At 46.5% G+C, this 26,990-nt stretch overlaps 1 protein-coding gene across 4 annotated transcripts in view; it reads left to right on the top strand.

Moving 5' to 3' along the window:
• The window catches only part of CNPY1 (canopy FGF signaling regulator 1), a 43,009-nt gene extending 34,300 nt beyond the window's left edge, over positions 1 to 8,709 (top strand). For 2 of the 4 annotated variants that reach the window (XM_024358135.2, XM_024358136.2), the window contains exons 2-4: positions 2,583 to 2,786; positions 4,556 to 4,652; positions 8,559 to 8,709. In XM_024358135.2, coding sequence (XP_024213903.1) covers positions 2,583 to 2,786; positions 4,556 to 4,652; positions 8,559 to 8,596 — 339 coding nt within the window. In that variant the 3' untranslated portion in view covers positions 8,597 to 8,709. Of the gene's footprint in view, positions 1 to 1,624; positions 2,308 to 2,582; positions 2,787 to 4,555; positions 4,653 to 8,558 lie in introns of those variants that run through there. The other 2 variants (XM_024358132.2, XM_024358137.3) reach the window with 2 other exon arrangements.
• The last annotated feature ends 18,281 nt before the right edge of the window (positions 8,710 to 26,990 follow it).

Genomic DNA, 26,990 nt, shown 5'->3' with positions numbered 1-26,990 from the left:
TTTAAAGAATGTTTACTCTAAAGGGCTAGCGAATCACATCAAAAAGCCAGTCAGCCTTCATAGACTGACAAAATTGTAGAAATTCACACGTTTGTACCTTGCCATAACATATTTGTGTTAAAATAGGCAAAACAGTAGCATATTCAAACATGTCAAATTACACTTTCAAAATAAAAACAATCCACTGGTAGGTAGAAAGTTTTAACATGGGGAACTGTTTCCAAAAGGTGCAACCTAGGAAATAAATCAAGTGGCCCACAGAAGTAAGTTGTGGAAGGCCTTCCACACACAAACATCACAATTTTGCTCAAAACTTATATGCTCAGCAACTTTTGCAAATAGCTCACAATGTTCTGTGAATTGAAAAATTAGTTTTCAGCGTGGCCTCTACTCAACATGAATTAAGTGGTGTATTAGGATGGAATTTGGTGTTCTAATGGAAGGAAGGCCTAAGTTTCTGAAAGCCCCCAGCGATCAGACCCTGGTTCCTCCTGGCTCTGTCCCCATCCCCCCAAGTATCAAGTATGTTTACTTTTCAGATGGGAAACGAGAGTGGGGGAGGGAGGAAGGAAAGGAGAGAGAGAATGAATTTCTTGATTACAGTTAGATATTTTTAAATGACAGCGTCTACTCTTCACTTTCAAGTAAAATGCTACTCTGTTGACATCCAGAAACTACTATGAATATATTGTATATGTATCAGCTAAGGAAATAATACCTAAAATACATGCATCACAGAAAAAGAAAACCTCCGTAATCTTTCCGCTAATGATCTGTCTTGATTAAATTACATTTTAAAATCTGCCTCTGCATTTTATAGTTTTTCCAGTGATTAATACGTGTTTAATTATTTGTTTCTGTAAATTAATAAAACAGATTTTCAGTTTTGTTTGTTAATCTACGTATTCTTTGCATGTTTTACAACTTAATGAAAATTAATGAACGGCATAATTAAAGCGTAAGTAGAACGCTACTTGTGTTTGAAATGTGCACTTTGAGCCACTTAGGCTGCAGTTTTTGACTGTAGACATTTTTAGAGATTAAAACATTCATGAGTTTTAAAAGCGTGGTATTTGAGTGATTAGATACGTGTGGTGGTATATTCTATTAAATAGTCCATAAGCTATTTAACTTCCGATTCGAGTGCCTGGGCCTTGAGAGCAGCTCAAAATCAAGCTCCAGTCGAGTCGTGGGGGAGAAGGGGGGATGTTACCTGTGCACAGGGGAGGCGCAGCTGATAGTTAATCGGCGTTGGTATTTCTCTGACGTGTCCTCTTCCCAAGTTTCTTTTAGAATGTTTTGACAAAGTGGCTTCCTTATTGAAACGGGGGGCGCCGGTGGCGATGCTGGGTGGTTTGTAATGGAACCTGGGTCTCAAGAACACAGGCGCACCCTCCGCCCGCGCTTTCAAGGGGACGCCGCCGCGCCGCTGATGAGATTTGTGGCCAGATGGCGGTGAAGCGCGGAGACCCTTTGTGCGCCCCGAGCGCGCCTGTGAATGTAGCGCGGCCGCTGGCACCGGAAGGGTTCATACTGCGCCTGAAAGGGGACAATGGAGGCTGGATAGATCAACACTGCAGAAATCGAGTTCATTTGTGATTCAGCCCCTTTCACTGCGGTTGTCATGCAAACTTCCTACTTTGATCAGCAGAGGGTGGAGAGGGAAAAAGCCCGCAAAGGCCCGGGCTGCGGCGCGGTCCGGCGCCCTTGGCGGCTCCACGCCCCCTTCCGGAAGGAGCCGCGGGGACGCCGCATCCTGCACCTTGACCTGTCTAGACGGCCCCGAACGTTTTGTCTCCGTTACCAAGGGCGAGGGGTGCTCTTTGACCCGCGCCCGGGGCGGAGGTGGTGGCCAAAGGGTCCAGCTGAATCCTCGCCGAATTCCGGAGGGAGAGGGGCGCGCGGGGACGTGCACCAGCTGTTCCCAAAGAAAGCAGCCGAGGAGCCCGCCTGGGAGATGGGGCGCCCGTCCGTGAGCCCCTTCCTCTCCCAGCCCCGTGTCCACCCCAGCCCGGGCCATCGCGCGGCTGCAGCGCGGGGGACGCGCAGCCAAGGGCAGCCCCGGGGAGGGCCAGACTTTGGGCCTCCCCAACTTCTCCCCGACTAAGGGGATCTGAAGCCAGCTGAGCGCGCGCTCTCTCTCTCGCTCTCTCTCCCTCCCTCTCTCTGTCTCTCCCTCCTTCTCTCTCCCCCTCCTCTCTCTCTCCTCTCTCTCTCTGACAAGTAGATGGATAATAACTGCCATTTTCTATGCGTCATGCTTTTTGCTACATGCTCAGTGATTTCTAAACATGATTCTATGTAGAGGTATAGTTTCTAGTTTGAATGTATTTTTTTTCTGGCCACTTTGAAATATATACACTTATAAAAAACTGGAATTTACGCTAGCCCCGTAATGATGTAAAGCAGGTCGTTGTTACATTGTAATAACGATCTGCGGTGCCGTCTTCTGTGCCCGTGCTAGGGAAGTGGCACACGTTTGCATTCAGGGAGAGTGTGGCGTTTCCATGTGGACTCGCCGGAAGGTCTTTGAAGTAACATTAACATTAAGACAAGTTTCCTTGCCCTGTCTTTCTTCTTAGATCCCCCTAGCCCAGTCGGAGGCGTTCCTAACGGACCTTTTGCAGAAAGTCTGTGAGCGAATGAACGACTACAAGCTTGAGGAAGACCCTGTGACGAAGGAGAGAACTTTCAAGAGATTCGCTCCTAGGAAAGGAGACAAAATATACCAAGAATTTAAACAATTGTATTTTTATTCTGATGCTTACAGACCTTTGAAATTTGCGGTAAGCTCTCTTCCTTGCAGATGAATCGTATGATCCAGAAACGTGTTTTTGGAACTCTTTCTTGTTGTTTGCTACTCTTGTTGTGGTTGAGTTTCAAGACATGGAACATCAAAATGCACATTAAAATGTCATCTGCTGACTTTGTTGTCTTGCTGCTTAAGTGCTCACCATGCATTTAGTAACTTGACTTTTGAGACACCGAAGGGGTTGTGGCGATTTGTGGTGATCAATGGACACGTCTCAGTGATACTTTACGGAAGGTGCTGTGCGCAAGTCCCGGGGACTTTAAGACAGTTTTGCAGAACGTTTTGCTTAAACCGTTTTGCTCGTGTGGGGACTCCAGAGTGGTCTCAGTCAGTGCTGGTGCAAGGAAGGTCTCTCACAGGTTTCCACATAAGGAATCAGGGGCTGTGGTTTCTAGGTTAAAAGCCAAATTAAAACGAATGTCGCTTTCAAATATCTACAGCCAAATGACAGAGGGAGAGTGATGCAACCACCTCTTTTTTTCTAAGGCTTGACAGAGGAGGGAGAATTGTATCCTGAGTTAATTCGAGTATTCTAGCCCAAACTAAGTTAAACAAAGGCTTAGGTATGATAGTTGGCCTGATGCCAAATTTCCTTCCGGTATAATGTTGATTTTTTGTGAATGCTAGTCTCTGGCTTGCTAGAATATGCTTGGCAAAATACATTGCAATATTTTTCACTTTAGTCAATGCTGTTGAATCAGACAAAGTGATGGGCAGTCCTGTTTTAAAAAATGTATTAAGTTCACACATTGGCCAAAATACCAGGCCTGCTGAAACCTTGAAATAAGGGCTTTAGCCGATTTTTAAAGATTTTATTTTAACTAGAAAGTAAAGGCAATAATCAGGGTTAAAAGTACCACTGAATAAGAATGACAATGAATACGTGTGTTTGTATTTCACAGGTTTTAATTAGGCACAGTACAGTAGAATTTAAATCTTTTAAAATGCCATTAAAAATTTTTAGAGTCTTGCTTAATGAACTCAGAAAATGATTTACAAGTCTCTAGTGAATACCACTGGGTAACTTCACAGCTCCTAAAAGTATAACCTGGTAGTTCCTTAACAAAGAAACATACTTCAGTTAGAATTTAAGATTTTCAAATGCAGGGGTGTATTTGAGCACCCTCTTCGCTTAAAGGGCAGGTATTTTTTTTTAAGTGGAGTGAAATTTTGGATGGATCTCTAAATAGCATGAAAAGACACTTCCCGAAGTAACTCTCAAGTGTGTTCTCCACAGTGAAATTGAAGATGCGTTTGTTCTGATTGCTGAGAAGCCTTAATTGTTTTCACACTTTCAAGCCACAAAATGGATTATTATGTTAAATCACAAGGAAACTGGTTTAATCATTTCGGGGAGCTGTGGTCTTCTTCTTCTTCTTTTTTTTTTTAGTTTAAAAACCGTTGGACTTTTCAGCTCCTTAGATAGGAGGTCCATTTCTTCCTATGACTTCCATTCCAATTTAAGGAAGCGAAACATGCAAAGAGATGTTCCTTCCTCAGGCTCCCACGTCTTCCAACACAACTCATCATTTACTTAAGCCCCAGGAAAATGATGCAATTAACATTCTGGGAAGAGGGTTAATCCAATGCAATGATGTATTAAACCAAAAGGGCGAATAAAAATGGACCACCTTGGTTACATGATTTCCTATGTTTAGCTAATAAATTGTTGCAAAGTCCTTCCTAACAAAGTGCCCCGCCAGTGTGCGTCTATCCACATATGTTGTTATTATGTTTCTACAGTGTGAAACTATAATAGAAGAGTATGAAGATGAAATATTCTCACTTATCGCCCAGGAGACACACTATCTAGCTGACAAGCTGTGCAGTGAAAAATCAGGTACTGTGTCTGATGTAACATGTGCTCGCTGCTCGCACACCCTCTCTCTCTCACTCAGCCTTGCAGCGTCTTGTTTGCAGACCGAGCCTCGCTGCCTCTCTGCGATCCACGGCTCTGACACAGGATCCCCCGTCTCCGCTGAATCAGAAACGACAGCATGTGAGAGAAAACAGATAAACAGAAACCACAGGGCTGTGTGGCCTTCCTCTTTGTACTTTCTTTCCTCTACATATTAAGTGAATTCAAACATTCTTGATTTCCAGTTGTTAAGGAGAAAATTCTTGTTCAGAATTAGAAGACTCCAAAGCACTTTCTTTTTAAAAACTTTGAGAGAGAGGATTTTTCCATCCTGGACCAGGGAAGGAGACCCTCACTTCATGGCTTGAGTATCTGCTACAGCAGCAGAAGGTGCGATTTTTATTTTGTAAGAACTTTCTAAAGTTTTTTTTTTTGTTTGTTTGTTTGTTTAGGGGGATGCTGGATTTTTTTTTTCCAGGTTCCATTCCTGCATCTACTTCTTAAAAAAAATTTTTTTCTGGCTCAGAGGGTGGAAAATAATAGTTAATTCTTAAGCATATACACACACTCAGAAGCTGGAAAAAATGAGCAGAATTTTATTTATAATATACAAAGTTGAAAGCGATGGTCACTGACTCTCCGCTCTGTTGTCTGTATGTAGACCTTCTAGTCCCCTAACTTGGATGCTTGTTTAATACATTTATAAGAATGGAGTACACAGTTTTGCATTCTTTTTGGATATCTTTGGGAAGAAATGAGTGAGTAGATATGAAGACAATGATTTAAAGCCAGTGGGGTACTTTTAAACAATGTGGAAGTTTGAGACAATTAGCATTCAGCAGTTGTTTACAATAAAGTATATAATACACCTACATCCATTATATCAAATGTAGTGCCAAAGTCCTTAAAATAACAGCTACTGCACATTTGTAGATAAATATTCATGTCATCAAAAGTTATTAAACAAGAAGTACACAAATCTCCCACTAACAGAACAGGTAAAGTTTTGTTTTTTTTGTTTTGGTTTTGTTTTTGTTTTTTTTGCTTATACTCTGAGTAGATAATTGGGTTGTTTCTGTTTAAAATCCAGTTTTAATGAAGCTTGCAAAAGAATACAGTGAGACGACGTAGTCAGGATTATTCAGGCATTTGGGGTATTTTTCTTTGATGTTAGAGATATACTACAGAAATGTGTGATGTCCATGACCACAACTTCCCACAGGAAATGTTTTTAAAGTGTTTCAAACAATTCAGAGATGTATGTAGGCATTCAGATAGAAGCAAAAATGTGATGAACAATATTTGAAATATTAATTTTCCTATTTTTTCCTCATAAAGGACGTGGTTTATGACAAACGCAGATCCACTGCTACATGGGCCCTCTCTCAGATGCTCCAGGAGGACTAGAGAGGGTTCCAGTAACTAGTCCCAGCAGTAGTCACCCCGAATAATAAGATCCGGGGGAAAGACTGCTCCCAAGTTTGTCAATTTGACTTAATTTCTGTAATCTTAACTACCTTTCTTCATTCCTTCTGCATATTTATAATTGGAATAAAACTTAACACTAACCTTGAGAAAATGAAAGCTGAAAGAATAAACCTAAGATAGGTGCAATTTTGCAAGTATAAAATGAAACCTGATGAGATAATTCTTAATTGGCATTTGATTTTTAAAACACTGATTAAGTCCTTACCACATGAACAGCAGTACTGGAAGTAAAAGGTGTAAAAGATACTCAAAGGTGCAAGCCACCATTGAGCCGCTACGTAGTGAAGCGGGGTGAGTCCTTTCAGGTAATGTTTCTTCATGAAACATATTTATGGGTGTTCTAAACCACTCATAAGTTAAAAACTGAGAATAAATTAATCCTAGAGAGAGACTGGACTTCTCCCACCCACTCAAAAAGCCCTACTGTTGAAGTGAGTTAATAGCACGATAACAAGGAAGAGAGCTTCTTCAGACTGAACAATTTTTGCTAGAAAAAGCTCAAGCAACACATCAATGATAAAAACTCTGATAAGTGACTGAAGCAACAGAGAATTCATGCATCTTAACATATTGGGATGGTTTCAGACAACTGAAGGGTGAGATGTTCGTACCGTAGAAGATTCCAGATGCACTGGTGCCTAATCTAACATACAAGGACAGCCAGTTTACAACCAGAATATGACAGTCATACTCTGCTTTGTGAAGGCGATACTTTTCCTTGTGATCTTGCCCAACAGCTTTGCTGTGATAGACTCTCCAGAGTTTAAACAGTGTCTTAAAGATGTGACTCGTGTGTGTGTGTGTGTGTGTGTGTGTGTTGGGGGGTATGAAACTGCACATTAAGCAATAACTCTTTACTGAGTGTATACTACGTGCAATGCTCTATGCTGTTAAAATATTCACACACGGCTTTTAGGAAGATAAAGATTTAGAAAATAGACATTGGTAGAATTAGAGGTTTTATTGAAACTTTAGTTCCTTTCTACACTTCACATACACCTTGTTTATATATGAGTTTCGCTTTTTTTCTTCTTAATGTAGATTATTTCTCTTTATTTATAATAATCACATGCTGGCAAGTAAGGGCACATTCACAGACTCTTCAAAATATTGAAGTTCTAACATTCACCCATACACAAAAATAAGTGGGGAAGAATGGAGAAAATATATATGTCAGATTTAAGATGATTGTGTTTGGATGAAAATATAACACATCACTGAGATTTTCATAAACATTATGTGTCATTTTTTTGATGAGTGAAAAAAAAATCCGTGAAAGGTTATAGGATTACAAATGAATCTGTGGCTGCCACTGCAGTTTATATACTGGATAGAATAAAAGTCATCAAATGTACTCTGTTTTTGGAGTGTGAGACAGAGTAACAGGGGGTTATTCCTCAGATAATCTCTTTTTTTCCTAGGCAAGACATAAAGGCAAGTTCATTAGATGTTCCTGGTGGAATATCTTGGGGCATATAGTTCAGAGTTCTCCAGAATGTCATTTTGATGTCTTGGAGTCAAAATGATTAAAAACTTAATGTGCTATAGGGTCGTGATGAAAAGTGCAGCTCTGTGCCACTCAAGGTATGGAACAGAGCACTGTAACTTAGAAATGAATGGATCCTCTAATACTCATGGAAGTATTTGTTAAATAGAATATATGAAGGCATAAATAAATACACAAATATATTCTGTATGTATCTCTTCTGCTTCCACATCAAACCTTAACATTTAAAAGCATCATCACTGATGAATTTGCCACATCACAATTTCAAATGCAGCATATGAAGATGAGATCAAGTATCTAGAAATGTTTAGCCTACATTTAAAGTAAAAGATTTTTCCCTTTTTATGTAGACTTCTCAAAACTAATGGGAATGTTAAATTCTAATATGTAAAATAATTGCTTTCAAAGGCTAGCATATTTTTTAAAAGTTATGTAGCTAAAGTAATCCATAGCCTTTTTCGATAGAGTTTGCATTAATTGCTTCCAACTGGAAAAGTAGCATTATCAAAGTATCTAGTTGCTTCTGTGGTCCTTGGGTTAAATGCCAGATGTCCTGTGCCCATTACAGGCTGTGAAATATCTCTGAGTGGAGCCGTGGGTGAAATGACACAATACCTTGGCCTTGCTTTAAATCCTAAAGCCAAAAAAGACTGGAATATGGGCAAGAACAGCAGTGTTGATCTTTGTTGAAGTTGGGTTTGGGGTGCAGGGGAATAGATTACACCCTTCTTTCTGCTTTTGGGTAATTTCTATAATAACATTTTGGGGAAATTTCCATAATAAAAGTTTTTAAAATATGCTTCTACGAGAACATAGTTTTTGCATAATGTAAATGACTTAATGGGCTGGAGTCTAAAGTGATAATGATGCTATCTACTTTTTTTTTTTTCCAGATCTGTGTGAAACTTCTGCTAATCATACTGAGCTCTAGGAGTGCCGTGCTGCTGGTCATAGAGAGGAGTAAAGTCACACCCAAAGGTCAATGTCTGTATTTTATGTTTGCATGTTGTCTTTCATGATAAGAAAAATTTTGTCTCTTGTTTATACCGTGTTTGTCTCCGTTTATGATTCATTTTGAAAATCTGTTGGTTGACATCATGACAAACCCTGCGTTTTTTTATAGGTGAAGCTGAGGAGTACATGAAACTTAAATTAACCTTTGCAGATTTTGATAAATCAAGCTTGACAATAGAGGATTTAATTCTGTATTGAGGAAAAAAGTGAAGACATTTCATAAACAAAATAGGGATTTCATAATGTATGCTGCTTATTTTATAACAGTGTATGTGCACATATGCAAGCGCAGTAGCTGTCTGATAAGAACTGGATTTGAATCCTCAAATACTTGATTGCCTACAAATTTAAGGAAATACATGGCAACAAATTCAAAATGTGGCCTTCTGGGTGAGATATGGCTATTGGTGAAAGAAACCCACTTTTTATCAGGAATGAAATTTAAATTTTTAGAAACCACAAGTTTAAAAACCCATCTCTAAAATTTAGTGGAATGTGTAAAAACTAATGAGTGCTTTAATTTATAGTAAACAATAATTATATTGGCCTCTCAAACACCATTCTGAGTTTAAGTGGCTTAGAAAATTGATTTATTATTGCATCAGGTGTTAAAAGATGACACTAGTGATTGCGTTTTGTTTTGCTCCAAACTCTTCTGGTTTGTTTGTTTTTCTTCTAAAGGTTTTTTTGGCTCACATTTAGTGTGCTGAGTTTACTACTAAATAATCTACCATTCTTCTACAGGAATGGAAAAAGAGTTGGGACCTGGTGGGAAATTATCTTTTGGCCACACTTAATATACAAAGTCTAGTAACAATCACTCCCGGAAATTTCTTTATCTCTGTTACATTTGCATTCAATGGAATCTGACTTTAATGATTAAAAATGTCAGGGTATGGTCTACACCAGTTTCTAAAAAGAGATTCTCATTGTTTTGGTGACAATCAAGTGGGTAGGATGCTACAAATCCCCCCCTCCCAAGACCCAAAACTCTTTGCCATATTGTTACTTAGTTGCTTAAAAAGCACGTTATGTGTTTAAATCATTCTCCTGACCCTTCAGCAGGAAACAATTCTTAAATTTAGGAAAATTTACCAAAGCTAAGGGGAAGGGCTTTCCATGCCCCCTCCCCACCTAAACTCTGATTAAAAGTTAGTGAGTTAATGTCACTTAATTACTTGGGTGCTTCTTTTTTGTCTTGTCTGTGGCTGCTTAAGTCTGATGGCTCCTACATAACCCAGCGAACTCGTGCTAGAGCTGACACACCATGGAAATAGAACTGAATAATAATTAACACTATTTTCCAGTAGGGTAGGACAATTGTTATTTAAAACATAGTCCCTATAGCTTTATTTAAACGTATCTAGTTAAGGTTAATTTGGCATTTAAAGTAGTAAATCAGGAACATTCTCCTAACTTGGATTTTCCTGGGAAATGCACTAAACAGGACAATTATTCCTGAAAACCTAGTGACCTTCACAGGAACATGGCGGGACCTGTGACACTAAGTAAGCTTCAGTGAAAACTGTTCACAGTCGTAACCGTAGAAGTGTTGCCAAATCTGTTTCCATACTCTCATTGATCATCATCAAACATTCTCAAATGTAGGCAATGCTAACACTAATTATAGAAATTAAGAAAATGTGGGCTCCTGTTTGTAACTAAACAGACGTGGGGAGGTGCACCTCCTGTCACTGAGGGTTGCCTTTCATTGACAGTGACGCTTTGCTTTGAATGGAGAGGGCGAGGAACCTTGACTTACAGTGACTAAGGTTGTGCTAAATATGGCATTTCAGGTTTTTTTCTTGGATTTCCCATTAAAAATAGTCTTGTATCTTGCAAATTTTTAATATCTCATGACTTGTATATTTTTTCTTTCCAGAATTTTTTCCAGATCAAACTTGCCAAACTCATGTAAATATTCGTAGCTTACAAAGTTACTGATTCAACCTGTATTTGAGTGATAACACCTAAACCACTGGATTTCTTCTGGCTTCAGGAAGTCTTAGGTTTCCCTGTGGGCCACTGTTAGGTTGTGCTGCTTTTGCTAATGAACAATGAGATAGAGTAGCTACTCACTTTAGCATCCTCCTAGCCACCTTGGTGCCTTGTAAGTCACATTTATTGACCAAAACCAAAATAAAACAAGTCATGGGGAGGAAACAAAAACAAAAACAAAATAAAAGAAACAAGGCAACATTATAGAGTGAGAGAACGTTTCTCAGAGTTGATGAAAAGCTACCTAATTCTATGCCCAAAAAAAATCCCTGGAAAAACACGGGGTGGGGTGTGTAATGCTTATTAAGATAATGAGGAGAGAAGATTTGTTTGAGGCTGCATGGTTTCAAATTGTTCTTTTATGAGATGGTTGGTTTGGGTCTCCATGAAGACATGTGAACCTGTTCTCATAAAAAAAAAAAAAAAAAAAAAAAAAAGACCAAATTGGCTGAGATGGCCAGTTCATTTTTTGTGATGTGGATTACTATTTGCTAAGAACAAGCCAAGGACAATGAATCCATTTTACTGAGGAGTGGAGAGCGGGATTGTGCTGAAGTCCCAAACGGGAAAGATCAATACTTTATTTACTAAGACAACCCTAAAAAAATAGAGTCAATAGCTGGCTGTGCTTTTATATATGTGTCTTGGCTTAGGTTGATATTTATTCACATACGTAATCACTATATCTAAATAAAAATGATAAACTATGTATCAAGCTTAAAATTCAGATTGTCATGGAATATGAGAAAAGTCATTCTTTGATGTGATTTTGTGGTCTGTTTTAAAACTTGGTACAAATTTGTGAGCTAATGTTAAATGTGCTGAAGCTCACGCAATAGGATATTGTATAGTTTGATACCAAGATGCAATTAACAATGATACTAAACCATCACAATATGAATGCACCTGTGAGATACAAGTGTGTTATTATGATTCCCTAGCTATAATTTAATTCCCCTTTATACATTTCTTAAATTCCTCAGATTAGTTGCTTTTAGAGCAAGAAACCAAGTGGATAAAAAGATCAAATACAATAAATGAAATAGAATTATGGAAGTTGTAAAACTGTACTGCCCTTAAATGACCTACAGAAAGATAACAGTAACTGATACTGCTCTCACGCGAAGTTTAACTTCTTGCCCCTTCCCCTAAACGTGTGTTTGCTGAGGAGAGAGGCTCTGCTCTTTGTAGTCCACTTTTCACGATCTGCCCCAACGGCAGGAGGTGCTGATGATATTTAATATAATATTGGCTCATTCACTTGTGGGGTCATCACCAGAAACATGGGGCTTTGCTTCAGAAGGACAGTTTGTGGAAGAGGAATCTTACATGTCACATACAGCTCTCTACCCTTCTGGGTTCTTCAGGAAAGTCCAAAAATAGATGGATGGATAAATAGATAAACAGACAGATAGAAACTTGGAAATGTAGATACATGCATACAAATACACAGACACGGACATACATAATAGAGAGAGGACACAGGGAGATCAGCTAGAGCTTCGAATTTCCAGTGTGGAGATCTCAGGGAAAAAATAGGGTCTTTATTTCTAATTCCTTAATTAAAGAAACATTCCTATGCTCCTTATCTTGGAGAATTATCTCAAGATTTTCATGAAAGAAAAAAAAAATTACAGTGGACATAAAAAAGATTCTACCCTGCCACAGTAAGAAATTCGTAAAACATGTTTAATCTCTTATGAAGTTGCTGGAAAACAAAAATGCCATGAGGCTGCACTGGAACTAGCTTAGAATCTTATAGTATGTGTCACTGTATGGAACATGGATTTCAGTAAACCATGGATTAAATAATTTCCCTCTAAAGCATAATAGCACAGAGTAAAAGCCCAGTACAGTAAGGTGAGCAGTTTGATAGTCCTGTTCCCTCAAAGCCACAGGGCAGGGGGAGGTTCACAAATCACAAGCTTAGTGAATCCAAGATGTGACCCAGAGGGACATGGCCTTCCCGTGGAGCTGATAAGGGCTCCAGTAACTTTCTTCTCCTTTCGGGATTGTTAACACACCAGCATCTAGGGAAGGCAAGTTACGTACTGAAGCATCGGATGCCCAATGTCCGCTGATTAAGCATGGCCAGGGCTCAGAAAGATCTGATATACTATAAGTAAAAATAGGAATAGCTATCTCAAACTTTATGAATAGCGATGTTGGCTGTGAAAAGTTAGACTGTGCTCCTGAGTTTGATATTAAGGGTTTGCCTCATAGCAGCTTTCTGAACAAGTGGGAATTTCTCTACAGCGTATTCTCTGATATTGGCCGATAAAAGGTGACTGTAATCCACGAGGTGACACCATTGTCAACAGAGACAGAGAAGATTTCAATCAGGCGATTTTCATTGTCTGATAGAAGTCATCTTCATGGCTCTGTTCATCAAAGGGCGCTGATCAAGCACCTTCATGCCCTGTGGTTTACAGAAGAAAGCGGAGAACCAAAAAATAGACTATTTGGTCCCTATTAAAGATGGACCCTATGTAAAGCAATGTGGTATTAAAACAGAGTGAAATCTAATACAAATGTGGCTTCAACAAGTGTTATTAAATTATTAGACCTTTAGGTAAAAATATACCCTTGAATTGCTTTCATATGCAATCAAAGCCATGATGAAATATGAATGCCCTAAGATGAAAGGGTCTTGGGTGCATGCGTGTTTTGAAGCAGTGCCCCTAAGTGATAAACAGGAAATGTTGCAGGTTAGCTCACTTTTGCATGTGCTGTGGATACTGACACCTTGACCCGTTTCGAGAGTGGAAGCCACACTGGAAATCCTCACTGAATTCCAGGGATCTGGGTCAGCTGTGCCTGGTGGAGCTCGTGTGTGCCCGTGGGTGTGGTGTAGCTCTCTCTTTCCAAACCGCAAAAATCCCAACCGTTTTTGTGAGCATGCACTGGCCCTATGGCAAGATCCCACTGTAGAAAGATGGCTGTGTCAAGGTCAGAAGAGAGGGCTGATTGCAAGAGATCCCCTTCTGAAACAAAGCCCAGTAAAAAGATGCTGTTCCCCTTACTAACCAACGGGTGGACGCACGGGGGCTTCAGAAGGAAACACGTTTGAGTTTTTTGTTGTTGTTAAGAAATGCTTTCCTTTGTACCTGATGACTGAGTCTCAAGTCCAGGAAAATGATAGCCTCTCTAGTTCTTGTGCTTCCCTTCTAGTAACTAGTGATTTATTAACACACCAGGGGCGTTTTCTCCCGTGCACTGACAGTGTTAAGTAAGGTACCTTTAGCCTCATACCTCAGCCCAGGCGGCAGCAGGCACAGAGGCCCCAGCCTGGGCCCTGCATAGGCCGGCCGGGTGACCTAGCCCAGGGCTGGCTGGCCCAGGCGGAGCCCCTGGGCACAGGCAGTGAGGGCAGAAAGCCCAGGCTGGCCGCCGCGGCATCTGTGCCTCGGGGTCCCCTGGCTGTCCTGCATCCCTGCTCCGGGCAGCCCGTACCCTTGAGCGTAGGCTATCCTCACCCCGCCAAGGTGGATCCCAAAGGAACAGAGCGTAGGCTCAAACAAAGCTTTATCTCGGGGAGGAGGGTGAGCCCGCTGCTTCCTTCCCTTTCATTCCCACATTGATTTGTACCTGGGAAAGGCCCCAGCACAGCTCAGGGCCCTTCTCGCGGCTGGCAGAATGAGTCCGCGCTTCCTGTTAGTTATGAGTTACCACTGTCCGCACTGGAGAAGCGCTTCCCGCTGGGCAATGGAATGGAACCTGCGGTGCAGAATCCTGAGAAGGGGCTGGGGGAGCCTCCCGGTGATCCAGTTCCGCACCCCTGGCGTGAGGGCAGTGCACCTCAGCCCCTCCAGGACTGTGGAACAGTTGGGTGGGGTCTTGCAGCTGAGCTTGGTAGCCGATGATGGTTTCCAAGTAACCACCGCTCCTCTTTGAGATTCCTCTTGGTTTAATCTTCCGCGCAGAACTCAGATGCCCGGCGGGCCCTTCTGAGCGCCCGGCCCCCTAAGACCTGCCGTGCTTACTGTTCTGGACGCACACACGGTTGCCCTTGGCCTTTTTGGGTTTGTGCTCAAATAAGCAAATACTCAGGAAGCCCTAGTGCACCTCAGGCCCTGTGCTAGGCGCCGAGAAGGATACAGGAGTGGTGCAGGCGGGGCACAGAGGTCCTCGTGGGGAGAGGAGCCCCCGAGGTCAGACCAGCATGGCGGGAGGGCGGCCTGTGGTGCGGCCTGGTGAGGACATTCAGTGTGGAGGGTGGGGCTGTGCTTAGTTGGACTGGGCCTCCACCCTGAGCTGCGGGGAGAGCAGGGACCACGAAAGACCAGGCCACTGGCTGTCTGGAAGCGCTGACACAAAACACCAAAATGGGAGAACTTGAAGGCAAAAAATGTGTTCTTTGGTTGGGTGGCCTGTGGTAGCCATGAGGGAAGGAGGCCAGGCCAAGAACGCCAGTGATGTCGGGGATAAGGGAGCCCCTTGGAGTGTCCCGCCTGAGAACGAAGGAGTAAGCTCAGTACCTGCTGGGAGGACCCGGAAGGGGACTTCCCCACACCCTCGATGGCGGCCCCGAACACCTCATCCAGTTGGAAGGACCCAGGAGGGGACTTCCCCCCACCCCACCCCCGATGTGGCCTGAATGCCTCACCCAGTTGGGAAGATCCAGAAGGGGACTTCGTACCCTCCCCCAACCCCATGGCAGCCCAGAATGCGTCACCCAGCCAGGCTTTGTCCTAGGCCAAAATCCAAGGCAAGTGTTCCCAGGCTGTGTGATAGAGAACTTTTCCTGATCTCAGGTGGGGTCTTGGTTTTGCAGGAGGACTAAGAGTGTTAGGAATCTCCAGGCACCGCCCCCTGCCCACACCACTGCCTAGACCCCAGGGGCCATGCCTGGAACAGGATATCCACAGGAAGTGCCCTCAGATAACCCGGAGGCCTTGGAGGACAGGTGCTGTAAAACTTCAAGCTAAACACAGACTCTGACTCGCTGCACCTGTCTCAGCGCCCATGGACTTGGTGGTGGGCCTGAAGCCAATTTGCATCCTGATAGCTTCCTTTTGAAAGCCAGGCCTAGGGAGTGTGTCTCCAGCTCAGGCTGGTACCTGAGGGTCCTGGGTCAGGGGATTCTCTCCTTTCAAGATGTCACTGCCACTGCGTGGAGCTCCTCACTGAGACCTGCTTCATCAGCGGGCTCAGCCTCCTGCCTTGTGCCCACGAGGGGACGTTTCTGTTCTTTCTACTGCATCCACTTCAGAGACCAACTCTTGGTCATCTGAGCCTCCTCCCCTATTGCAGACGCACCTGGACTGTCCCAGTTGACCTCCCCAACCTTTCAGAGGAGCAGGGTGGGCCTGTGCGGGCCTTGCCCTGGGGAGCCTTGGGACTCTGCTCCTCTGGAGGGATATTGAGACCAGAGCAGGCCCAGCCTGGATGGGGCAGGTGGCCTCTACCACTTCAGGCTGCTCAGGCAGGAAAACTACAGAGGAAAAGGGCTGCCAACCTCTTTAGCTTGGGTTTCTTATTTAAAACCAGATAAAACAAAATGAAAATTGGAAAAAAAATATATATTTTTTCTAAGAGAAATACAAATATTTAGAAAACACAGATTTTAAAAATATGAAAATAAAGTCTCCAAATTTCATCACCCAGATAATTGTTTACATCATATATATACACATGCATATCTGTTAATACGCGTGTGTGTATCTACATACATCTATAAATTAGATTATATCTTATCTACCATATTATGACCTGGCCTTTTCACTTGATGTATTGTGAACCTTCATGTCACTCAGATTCTTCTACAGCATAAAATTTAACGGCTGCAAAGTGTTTATTTCACGTGCAAGCCACATTTATTTAACAAATCTCCTGTATTAGGTCGTTTTGATTATTTTCACATGTTTATTATTGAGAACAATGCAGAGATTAATTTTTGTACGTGAATATTTAGCAAATTCAAGAACATTTCCATCTGCTAAAATTGCGGAGGTGGAAGGCTCCCAGGGGAAGTCAGTGCTGGGAAGCTGGTGACGGTGGGAGAGGCTGGCTCAGGGCAGGCCAGGCTTCCACCCGTGGTGCCAGGTTTCTTGCTGCTCTAGGAAGGTCTAGGGAGACTTGGAGCCACATTTCCAGTGACGCTGAGTCCTCCAGGGAGAGCTGGCATCGGGCAGGTGAGGAAGGAGAAGAGTCCTGCCCATGGGAAAGTCCCAACTTCAGTTCCAGGACAGGGAACCTGGACGGACCCGAACCCCACCCGCCCAGGCTCCGCAGCAGGATTCCCATCTTCAGTTCCAGGACAGGGAACCTGGACGGACCCGAACCCCGCCCCGAACCCGCCGCCCAGGCTCCACAGCAGGCCTGTTTTCTGAGCCTCGGCCGGGTGAGCCCAGCGGCCACGGCTCCTGCTAGCATGGCCATGGTGGTGAGCTCAGCACTGCCCTTTACAGTTTATATGTCCCTCCCGAGGGCACTATTTTATTTCATCCTTGCAACAATCTTGTAGAGAAATGCCATTTTCATCTCCAACTTGGGAAGAACAGACTAGGGTCTGGAGACTTACAAATGGCGCAGGTCAAAGGCCAGATTCCCGGTTCTGCAGCACGTGCGTGCCTCCCTTGAGGGACCGCTCAGGCGGAGAAAGACCCCAGACCCAGGCTTCCTGCCCTCCCTGCTCTCATGGGCCAGACCCTGTAAATGCAGTGGTTGGACCACGGTGCCTGCGGCCCTCGGCTCTGACAGAGGAGCAGGGTGTCAGGAGATCCAGGCTGCAGGGCTCTGCACTCGCATGTGGTGGGGTCACACATCAGCACTGAAGCATTTCCTTTGAGAAGACCGTGACTTTCTGGGCAGCCCGGCGGCTGCTTATTAGGACAGGCTGGACATGGGCTTGTCTGTGGTGACATCTCTTAAATATCATGGTGTGAACATGTATGCCAACAAGAGGAGGCAGGAGGGCTCCCCGAGGAACACATACCGCACGGGTGTGCTGGGGGCCCAGCGTCGTGGCTGCGGCAGAGCAGACCATGGAACCAGCACTCACTCCAAGGCCTCCGCCGCAGCACGAGGCATTCGGGGTCCCCGAGGCCCCACATGGCCTGGTCGTGGGGAACAGAAACAGCGCCCACATGTTACCGCTGACCCAGAGAGGAACGTAGGGCCAAGTGCGTCAGAAATCCTCCTTGTGGGGACTGACTCCTTTGAATACAAATAATTTTGGGGTGTGGCCACAGGGTCAAGCCCTTTTCCTGGCACAGCTATTGATTGTATGGATTCCTCAGCGTGGTAGCAGTGATTTGTTGACCTTACCTTTCCTCTGTTTTTTTTGTTGTTGTTGTTGTTTTTGCTCTAGAGAGCTGACATCCTTTTAGCAAATATTCATTTTGCCTTTCCATATTCCTGTAAACCAGAGCTTCTTCACCTTTCTTAATGCCATGGATCTTTTTGGCAGCTGTGGGATGCCTATTGACACAGCCTTCTGAGACGAATATATTTAAATGCATACAGTAAGATACACAGGATTTCAAAGGAACCAGTCAGATTTAAATACTTACAAAATATATTTTCATTGTGATGCATCTTTCTTTACTAATATCTTTAATAACAAGATCTAGCAGCAGGTCTATTGGCAAATTTTAAAGTAGTGACGAGCGGAAATGATATTCTGAGATATCTGTAGGTATAACATGACATGAAAATATCTGTGATGTAAATCAGCCGCAATGTCACAGGCGCTGCTAAACCCTGCAAGGGTTTGAGTCTACTTCATAATGAAAAGAAAAAGTAGATTCCAGTTAGAGATGGATTAGCAAAAACAAGGATGAACTTTTCCCATCCAAGTTCACAGGATCCAGATTTAAAACTCCTGCTTTAAAGGAAACAGAAATAAGTAATCCTGTTTAGAGGAGCCCAAAGCACAGAGAGGCTGAGTGTTTGGCCCAAGACAACACAGCAAATTAGAGCTTCTGTTGAATACATTGCCTGGCCGGTGCCGTCCTCATTTTTCCTCATTAACTTTTTTGTAAGTGAATATTTAGCAAATTCAAGAACATTTCCGTCAGCTAAAATTGCAGAGGTGGAAGGCTTTTATTCCTCATTAACTCTTGGTCTTAAAATGAACAGTAATCCAGAAGTCTCATCCTAAAATGCTTCCAAAAAGATTAATTGACTACATTTACTACTCAAATGATGAAGACTACTGGTGAATTTACAAGACTTTTAAAAGAGCATTTTAGAAAATAGGAAAAGGGTTATAATTTACAATTCAAACCCAACTCACATGCAGAATTGTTCAATTAGGGGAGGATTAGAGGATTCAGTTTTATCAGGGAAAATCTTGAAAATCCAATGTCCAGTGCTCATTTTTGGTCACATGATAAAATTAGTGACAAGACTGTTTGAAGAAATCCTTCAGACCAACATCCACACTTAAAAGAAATGGACATTTATACATAAGTTAGTTGTAAGCTCCACTTATTGTATTGTGATGGCAAAGGGGACCATGACCGTTGGATCCTCAGGTGCCAAAATAGTTCACAAAATAAAGTGCTCTGAAGGAAGTGGTCTTCCCAAATACAGATTGATTTCATAGACTTCTAGAAATGTATACCAAATAGAATGGAACAGTCTGTGGTTATTTCCTCATTTAACTAATAATCTGAATGAAAGGATGGGCAATGTGACTCTTCACTCTGTCATACATCAAAAGTATAATTTCCCATACAGATTTCTTTTCCATGACTACCAAGCTTATTGCATGATGCCACAGAGTCATTTTTCCATAATAAAGACGTCCTAACCCATTTACAGGGAACCTTCCCAGGAGGAAGCGAACTCTTCTTCTCTGCCATTTCCGGACTGGTTTCCTCTCTCCGTCCCCTGACTTTTATCCCAGCTGTGTTTCTTTTTGCCTACCCCTTGTCCCCGGAGTCTCAGCCATGGATAACCCTGCTGCGCGGAGACGGTTGAGAGAGGCCGGTGTGAGCTTGAGTGTGGACATTTGTCACGTACAGAGATGGCACCCAGAATGCCTAGGGTGGTCCCGGCGCCTTCAGCCCCCCACTTCACCAGGTCCCTCTCCTCTCTGCCCCCAGCCTCCTCCTCCTTCCTGCTTCCTGCTCTGCTTGTTTCTTCCCTCTTGGATTAACCCTTCCCCCCTCTTAGCATTTTCCTTCCTCCTTCCAGGTTTTTTTTTAATCCCAGTATTCAAGTACATCTGGGTATTTCCAAAGCAAGCCGGGTGGGGCCAGGGAAGGAGCTGCCCACGGAGACCTGGTGTGGTGAGGACACTGCTTCAGGCCGAAGGGATGGCCCTGGGCTGTGTGCTGGACCCCTTGGCTTCAGTTTCTGTAAAAACCCGGTAAAATCTAGGGTTGATGGGGCGGTTTCTGAGTTCCTTTGATTACTCCACGATTCCATGAACTCCCAGTGCCCACTCCGACGTGCTGGGGCGGTGGCCATCTCTCGCCCTCCCCTCTCCAGCCTGGGTCTTGTTTCTCCGCCTCAGCCCTGGAGGTCTGTCTGTCCACCTGTTTCCCACCCCGTCTCTCCCTCCCTGTCGGGTTCCTGCACCCTGGTCCCAGGAGCCCCTCTGCCGCCCCGCCCTGGCCCTCCTGCGGTCGCGACACCCGCTGCGGCCGCACCCTTCCTGCACCCTTCCTCCGCCTGGTCGCCTGGTAGCTGCGTCTTGTCGCTGATGCTCTTCGCTCTAATGGCCTTTGTTGGATCGTCTCCTTCTTTTTCCCTTTTGTTTCTGTGGGGTTCTCTAGACTGTTTGCTCATTTCAAAAAAAAAAAAAAAAAAAAATCCATCTTCCGCGTTACCCCATTCTCTCCTGCCCTAGCGAGTCCTACAAGCGTGTTTCCTGTAGGCCGAGCCGGATGCCTGAGGCCTACCATGGCAACAGCCAGGGCGCGGGGGGTGGAGCCCGGAGCCGGCCAGGGCAGCTCATCCAAGCCTCGGCTTCCCCTTCTCACGGAGGGAGGGCCGGACGGAGCAGCCCAGGACTCCCAGGGGATGAAAGAACATTCCAGAAACCCAGCCCCTGTGGCCGGCCTTTAGGCAGCTCCGGCTTGCTGGGTGCTGCAGGGGGGCAGAGGGGAGTTTCCGGTTCCTGGAGAAATCGCTCCTTGCTCCTTAGTGACACTTGCTGCTCATATTAATTGTAAGTGTGTGAAGACAGCACCAGCAGAGAAACCAAACAACCTCCTGTAGCAGTCCTGGTGTAGAGGAAGAATTTCAGCCTCGCCCGAGGCCCGGTCTATTCCTGTGAGGACTTCTTCCCTGGTTCTTTTCCTTCTGAAGCCGTAGCCTTGTCGGATTTGCCTGCAAGGGCTACCCTGGAACAGTTGAGGAGCCTCATTGTCCCCCATCCCTGCGGGCACGGGGGCAGGACACTCCCTAGCCCAGGCTCCTGATTAGAAATGTAAAAGAGTTTCTCCTGCGGGAGCAGATGCCCCGCCACTTCCTGAGAGGTCCCTCCTTTTCTCTTCCCACTCTTAAAGACGCAGGGCACACAGAAGACGCAGCCATGCGTGCAGCTGGGCGGGCCATTCAGCGCCCTGCCCTTCCTGGGCTCTGCAGTGGCCGGGGCGGCCGCGTTCAGCCTCTGCTTCTGGTAGCTTCTGAAGCATGAAGGCCTGGGCATTGGTGCTCAGGACAGTCCTCCCTGGGCGGGGCGAGGCCGGGAGCTGGGCCCCTGTCCCCCCCGGTTCTGCGTCCCGGGTTCCCTCCTGTGATGGGAGGCTGTGACTGAGGGAGCCTCCCCTCGGCGGTGTGAAAGTGACCACGCTCTGCTGTCCTGCCAGGGAAGCTTGATGGTCCCAGCCGGTTTCTTACGAGACTAAATGGGAAGTGGCAGGGAGGGGCCGAGTAACAAATGTGACATGCAAGGATCTGTGGGTGGTGAGAGGGTCCCAGACAGGACTGGGGCTGGAAGATGGCTGTGGAGGCAGCAAAGGCAGAACCCTTGCAGAGAGAAGAGCTCGCTGTGCAGGACGTTTCCAAAGGGTGTGGCCGGGCGTGGCTTGGGCAGTCCCCTCACCCTGCCAGTGTCCCCCACAGGGAGGTGGTTTTGTCCCTCTCAGGGTTGCAGGAGGAATGAGATGAAGGGCTTACCCTCAGAGTGCTTAGAGAATAAAATGGGAGGATACGGCATTGCCCAGCTGAGTCCAGGCCTGGGGTGGGGTGTCCCTCCAGCTGCAGGGATGGGTGTCAACAGCAGCTGAGCACCAAGGGTGGGAGGGCCTGGGCTAAGGGGGCGAGGAGCTGGCCCACGCTGGGCTGAAGGATGCAGCCAGGGTGCTGGACAGAAGGGTGATGGTCGAGGGTGGGCCAGGGGATCTCTGCCACCTTCCTGCACACCTGGAGGGATGACTCCTGGGCAAGGGCCACCAGGATGTCTGTCTTGGGCAAAAAGTTAATTTTCAGGGAAAAGCAGACCATTTTAGCTTGGCGACCAGTTTGCCCTGCCCAAGACCAACCACCACCCAAATGCACACCCACCCTCACCCTCAGCTGGGGGCCTCCAGGGATACAGACCTTTAAGTAGAGTGCAGTCTGACGGCTCGGTGCCCCATTAACGTGCGAGTGACCACAGCCAGCTGCTGCCTGAGTTGTTTCTTCCACCGGGCGCTGAGCACGATTGGACTGTCAGCCCCCTTGTGAGTACAGAGGTTTGGGCCAAGGTCACCCCACCCAGGTGATAGAGTTAGGAGGAAAGCCCAGTGTGAGTCTAGACGGCAACGAGGTGGGCTGGAGAGAGGGCAGGGCTGAAGAAGGGGTGAGGGTCCTCCTGCAGCCCCCAGGCCAGATCAGGGAGCAGAAGGAGGAGGATGCCCTTGGGTTTCCCACGCGGGCTGGAGGACTTGGAGAGGTGTGGGGACAATAGCAGACAATGGCTTTGTAAGCAGAGATGCAGACTTGTGCAATGGTAATAACGACGGCTCATGTTTCCCCAGCCCTTCACACGCCAGGGCTGCCCTAAGCTTTTCGTGAACATGATTTCCTTTAATTTTCACAATAGCCAAAGTAGGCACCATCACCTCTCCTTTACAGAGGAGGAAACTGAGGCCCAGGGGCTGATGGCTGGACTCAGCCGGGGCTGGCTGTAAGCCTGTGTCCCTCCACGGCCTGTCCTGGGCAGAGGGCCCCACACCCACCTCCTCCTCAGAGAAGCCACTGTTCCAGCATGATCGGAGGGAGGGGCAGGACCGCTTGCAACTCCTTGCTGTCCATGGTCACTGGGCACCGATGGGCGCCTGCCGGAGACAGCACGCTGGGTGCCCAGGTGCTGAGGGAGAGAGGGAACGACGCGGGGTCTCCCGCTGCGGGGAGGACACCATGCCCTGTCTGGAGGCCCAGACCACGGCTATGAAAACCAGCAAATAACAAGCACTGGTGAAGATGGGGAGGAACTGGGGCTCTTGTACCCTGTGGTGGGAGGGAAAAATGGCTCAGCCACCGTGGAATGCTAGATGACGGCTCCCCAAAAAACGAAACCTAGAATTACCATATGGTCCACATTTCCACGGCTGGGTGTATATACCCCAAATAACGAAAACGCAATTTTTAAAAAGAGGGCCACACCACAGACAATGTCTTAGTGCCAGAGGCTGAAGGAGGTCAGAGGAGGGCCAGCAGTGGGGGCTGCACCATCTCCTGGGAGCTCCCCAGGGCATCCTATACCCCAAGTGTAGCTCTCGCTCGCCTGTGGCGTTGAATGAATGAGGACTTGAGTAGACGGCTGAGCTAAGTTAAGTGTTCCCCACCCTCTCACCACAGTCCCCTGAAGGCATAGAGTCCTGATGAATGTCCTTCAGATCCAGAATAAATAGCAGGCGTTGGGTTGAGATGGCCTGGCTCAGATCCCTGAGCTCCAGGATTCCTTTCCTCCTCTCTGAGTCCTGCACTTGGAGCCAGCACGTGCTGCCTGGTCAGAGCACATTCCCAGCCTCCTCGTGCTTGAGTGTGACCATGTGGTGACATTTTCTCAAGGAAGGTCAGGCTTGGCCTCCAGACGCGGGCCTTGCCACCTCTCCACACTTCCAGCCGCGGAGTCTGGACAGTGAGGCCACTCACAGCTTTGGCCGGGCAGATGGCAGCGAGGCCCTGGGGACGAGGAGAGCCGTGCTCTCCAGCACAATAGCCACGAGCCCCATGTGCCACTTTATTAAAACCAATTCAAATTAAATAAAATTTAAAATTTGTTTCCTCAGTTGCACTAGCTCAATTCAAATGCCCAGTAGCCACAGGGACTGGTGGCCACGGGATGGGACAGCACCTGCTCAGGTCACTTCCGTCATCACAGAAGTTCCATCAGGCAGCACCCAGGAGGAGGCTGGATTTCTTTTCTTTTCTTTTCTTTCTTTTTTATTTTTTGAGACAGAGTCTCGCTCTGTCCCCCAGGCTGGAGTGCAGTGGCACAATCTCGGCTCACTGCAAGCTCCTCCTCCTGGGTTCACGCCATTCTCCTGCCTCAGCCTCCCGAGTAGCTGGAACTACAGGCGCCCACCACCACGCCCGGCTACTTTTTTGTATTTTCAGTACAGATGGGGTTTCACCGTGTTAGCCAGGATGGTCTCGATTTCCTGACCTCGTGATCCGGCCTCCTCGGCCTCCCAAAGTGCTGGGATTACAGGTGTGAGCCACAGTGCCCGGCCGTGCCTGGGTTTCTAAATGACCCCTAGGAACACAGCTGCCCCACGGTCTGGGGCCCGTTAACAGCAGGAGGATGTCGTGACAGAAGCAAACTCCTGCATTCCCTAGGTCACTGTATTTTGGGGACACTCTGTTATGGCACCCAAGCTTTACATATATGTATCTGTGGATGTATGTATTTATACATATGTATCACGGATATATGTATTTCTGAACGCATACGTGCTTGTGTGTAGGCTTATTCATGTGTATGTAAATCAGGCCTCAAATATATAGGTGGGTGCCATTGTGACTGACAAAATGCAGAGCCTTTTAAAAGCCCCTTGGAGCCCAGAATTGTTTGTTTGACTTTGTATGTTTTCTCAGAAAGTACTAAAAATATAACTACTGTCTGGCTATAGACCTCAAAGTCTGTAGATATTAAAAAATAGATTTTTTTTTTGAAATGGAGTCTCGCTCTGTCACCCAGGCTGGAGTGCAGTGGCGCAATCTCAGCTCACTGCAACCTCTGCCTCCTGGGTTCAAGCGATTCTCCTGCCTCAGCCTCCCGAGTGGCTGGGATTACAGGCACCCGCCACCATGCCCAGCTAATTTTTGTATTTTTAGTAGAGACAGGGTTTCACCATGTTGGCCAGGCTGGACTTGAGCTCCTGACCTCAAGTGATCCGCCCACCTCAGCCTCCAAAAGTGCTGGGATTACAGTCTTGAGCCACCGCGCCCAGCCAAAAAGAGATCCTTTTACCTGCAAAGGTTGGGAATCATGGAACCAGATGAGAGTGACAAGTAGGGTCTGTGGAGGAGACAGAGGCCTCCTGGGTTGGCTTCTTGCAGCCTGCTGTGCCCGGAGCTGCCGTGGGCACGGCTGGATTTTGCCCACTGGCCTGGGTACAAAGCAATAGGTGGAGCAGATGATTTGAAGCGGGCAAGGCACACAAGAGTCCCCAGGTGAAGAAAGGACTCAATTTCCCATCCCTGTTTACAGATGCCAAACCTGAGGCACAGAGAGGTTGAGTCCCATCCCCAGGGGCACACAGCTAGGAGAGGCACAGTCAAGCTTCAGAGCCAGGCGCCCTGGCCCCAGCCCTGCTCTGGATACCTTGGCGGTGGCTGGTGTGGCGCATGGAGCTGCAGCCATGGAGGCGTGTCTTGCTTCTTTGAGGCCTCACCGCTGAACTCGCAAAAATCTGCCTTTACCCCGGTCTCCCCAGCCAGCCAGGTACCTGCTGGCCTTTGTTCAGGCTGTCAGATAACAGGCAATTGTGTGCTTAGTTCTCTCTGATGTGAACATCTCCACTGGGAATTCTCAGCGACAGTCAAGAAATTAATTTTGTATAGGTCAACAAGCACCTTGTGCTAAGTAAGAATGATTCTCTGCCCTTCCTGGGCCTCCGCGACGGAGCCATGGTGAACAGAGTCACGTCTGTCCAGTGGGAGCTCGGCGTTGCTGTATCCCTGTATGGCCTCCCGGAGCCCTGGACCCCTGTAGGCAGTGAGGGCTGAAGGACCAAGCGAACAGCCTCTGGCCCTAGACTCCTCCTCCATGAAGAACACCCTTTTCTGACTCCCGTCTTTGGGGTTCCACTGGGCCTGACTGCAGACACAGCACGGGGACCCATGGAGAGGCCGGGGTTCGGGTCAGACATGCCTTTGGGGTTCCACTGGGCCTGACTGCAGACACAGCACGGGGACCCATGGAGGGGCCGGGGTTCGGGTCAGACATGCCTTTGGGGTTCCACTGGGCCTGACTGCAGACACAGCACGGAGACCCATGGAGGGGCCGGGATTCGGGTCAGACATGCCTATGGGGTTCCACTGGGCCTGACTGCACACACAGCACAGGGACCCATGGAGGGGCCGGGGTTCGGGTCAGACATGCCCTGAACTTCCCTAAGAGCTCTGCTGGCCTTGATGATCACCAGCCCCCTTCCTGGTCTTAGAGACTGGGAGTCCCCCCAGCATCCTTTAAACAGCAGGGGATCGAAACTCAGAGGCTCTGAGTGGCCGCCCAGTTAGTCCCCCAAATGCCTGTGGGAAGCTGTTTTGTTCTGTTTTTCACTGCATCACGGTTTGATTTCTGGTCCTCAAAGCAATTAACATTTGGCATCAAACAGGGAAACAGACAGAGCCTCGCCCCCGCAAATGCCTCACTCACACGCATGCATGGACATGCACACACCCACACGTGTGCACACTGCTGCTCGCCCATGTGTCTGTCATGACAGGGAGCTGTCTTTCCTACTCCCGCGGTCATCCTGCTGGCAGATGACCAGGTCCCAGGCAGTAGCAATGCGGCACAGCTGCAGGAGATCCGAAGCTGCCTGGGCTGTCCACAGTGGTGTGGGCCTCAGCTGCAGCTTCCGGCACAGCTGCTTAGATAGGGCCAGACTTTTTTTTTTTTTTTTTTTTTAAACAAACCTGAAGCTCATTGTGTGGTCAAAGATGTGGTTTGCGAGTGCCCATGGCAGGATTCCCACTGCGGAGACTCCTGTACATCGGGTATGAGGCAGCACATTGCGTGCAATGCATTCTGGTCTTTTTTCCTCCCTCCAGAAGAGGCTCCATTTATGTGTTAGGCTTTAAGAGGCTGGGCGTACCAAAAGGAAGTCTCTGAAACGCAGTCCCGTCGAACACCTCTTGAGTGGATTCTTCTGATATCACAGGAGTTCTTCCTATCACTGTATATTATTGGGTGCGAG

The sequence above is a fragment of the Pan troglodytes genome, chromosome 6 (genome assembly GCF_028858775.2).
Source record: "Pan troglodytes isolate AG18354 chromosome 6, NHGRI_mPanTro3-v2.0_pri, whole genome shotgun sequence".
NCBI lineage: Eukaryota > Metazoa > Chordata > Mammalia > Primates > Hominidae > Pan > Pan troglodytes.
Note: the sequence above shows the minus strand (reverse complement) of the source record. Positions and strands in the feature narration are given on the sequence as shown.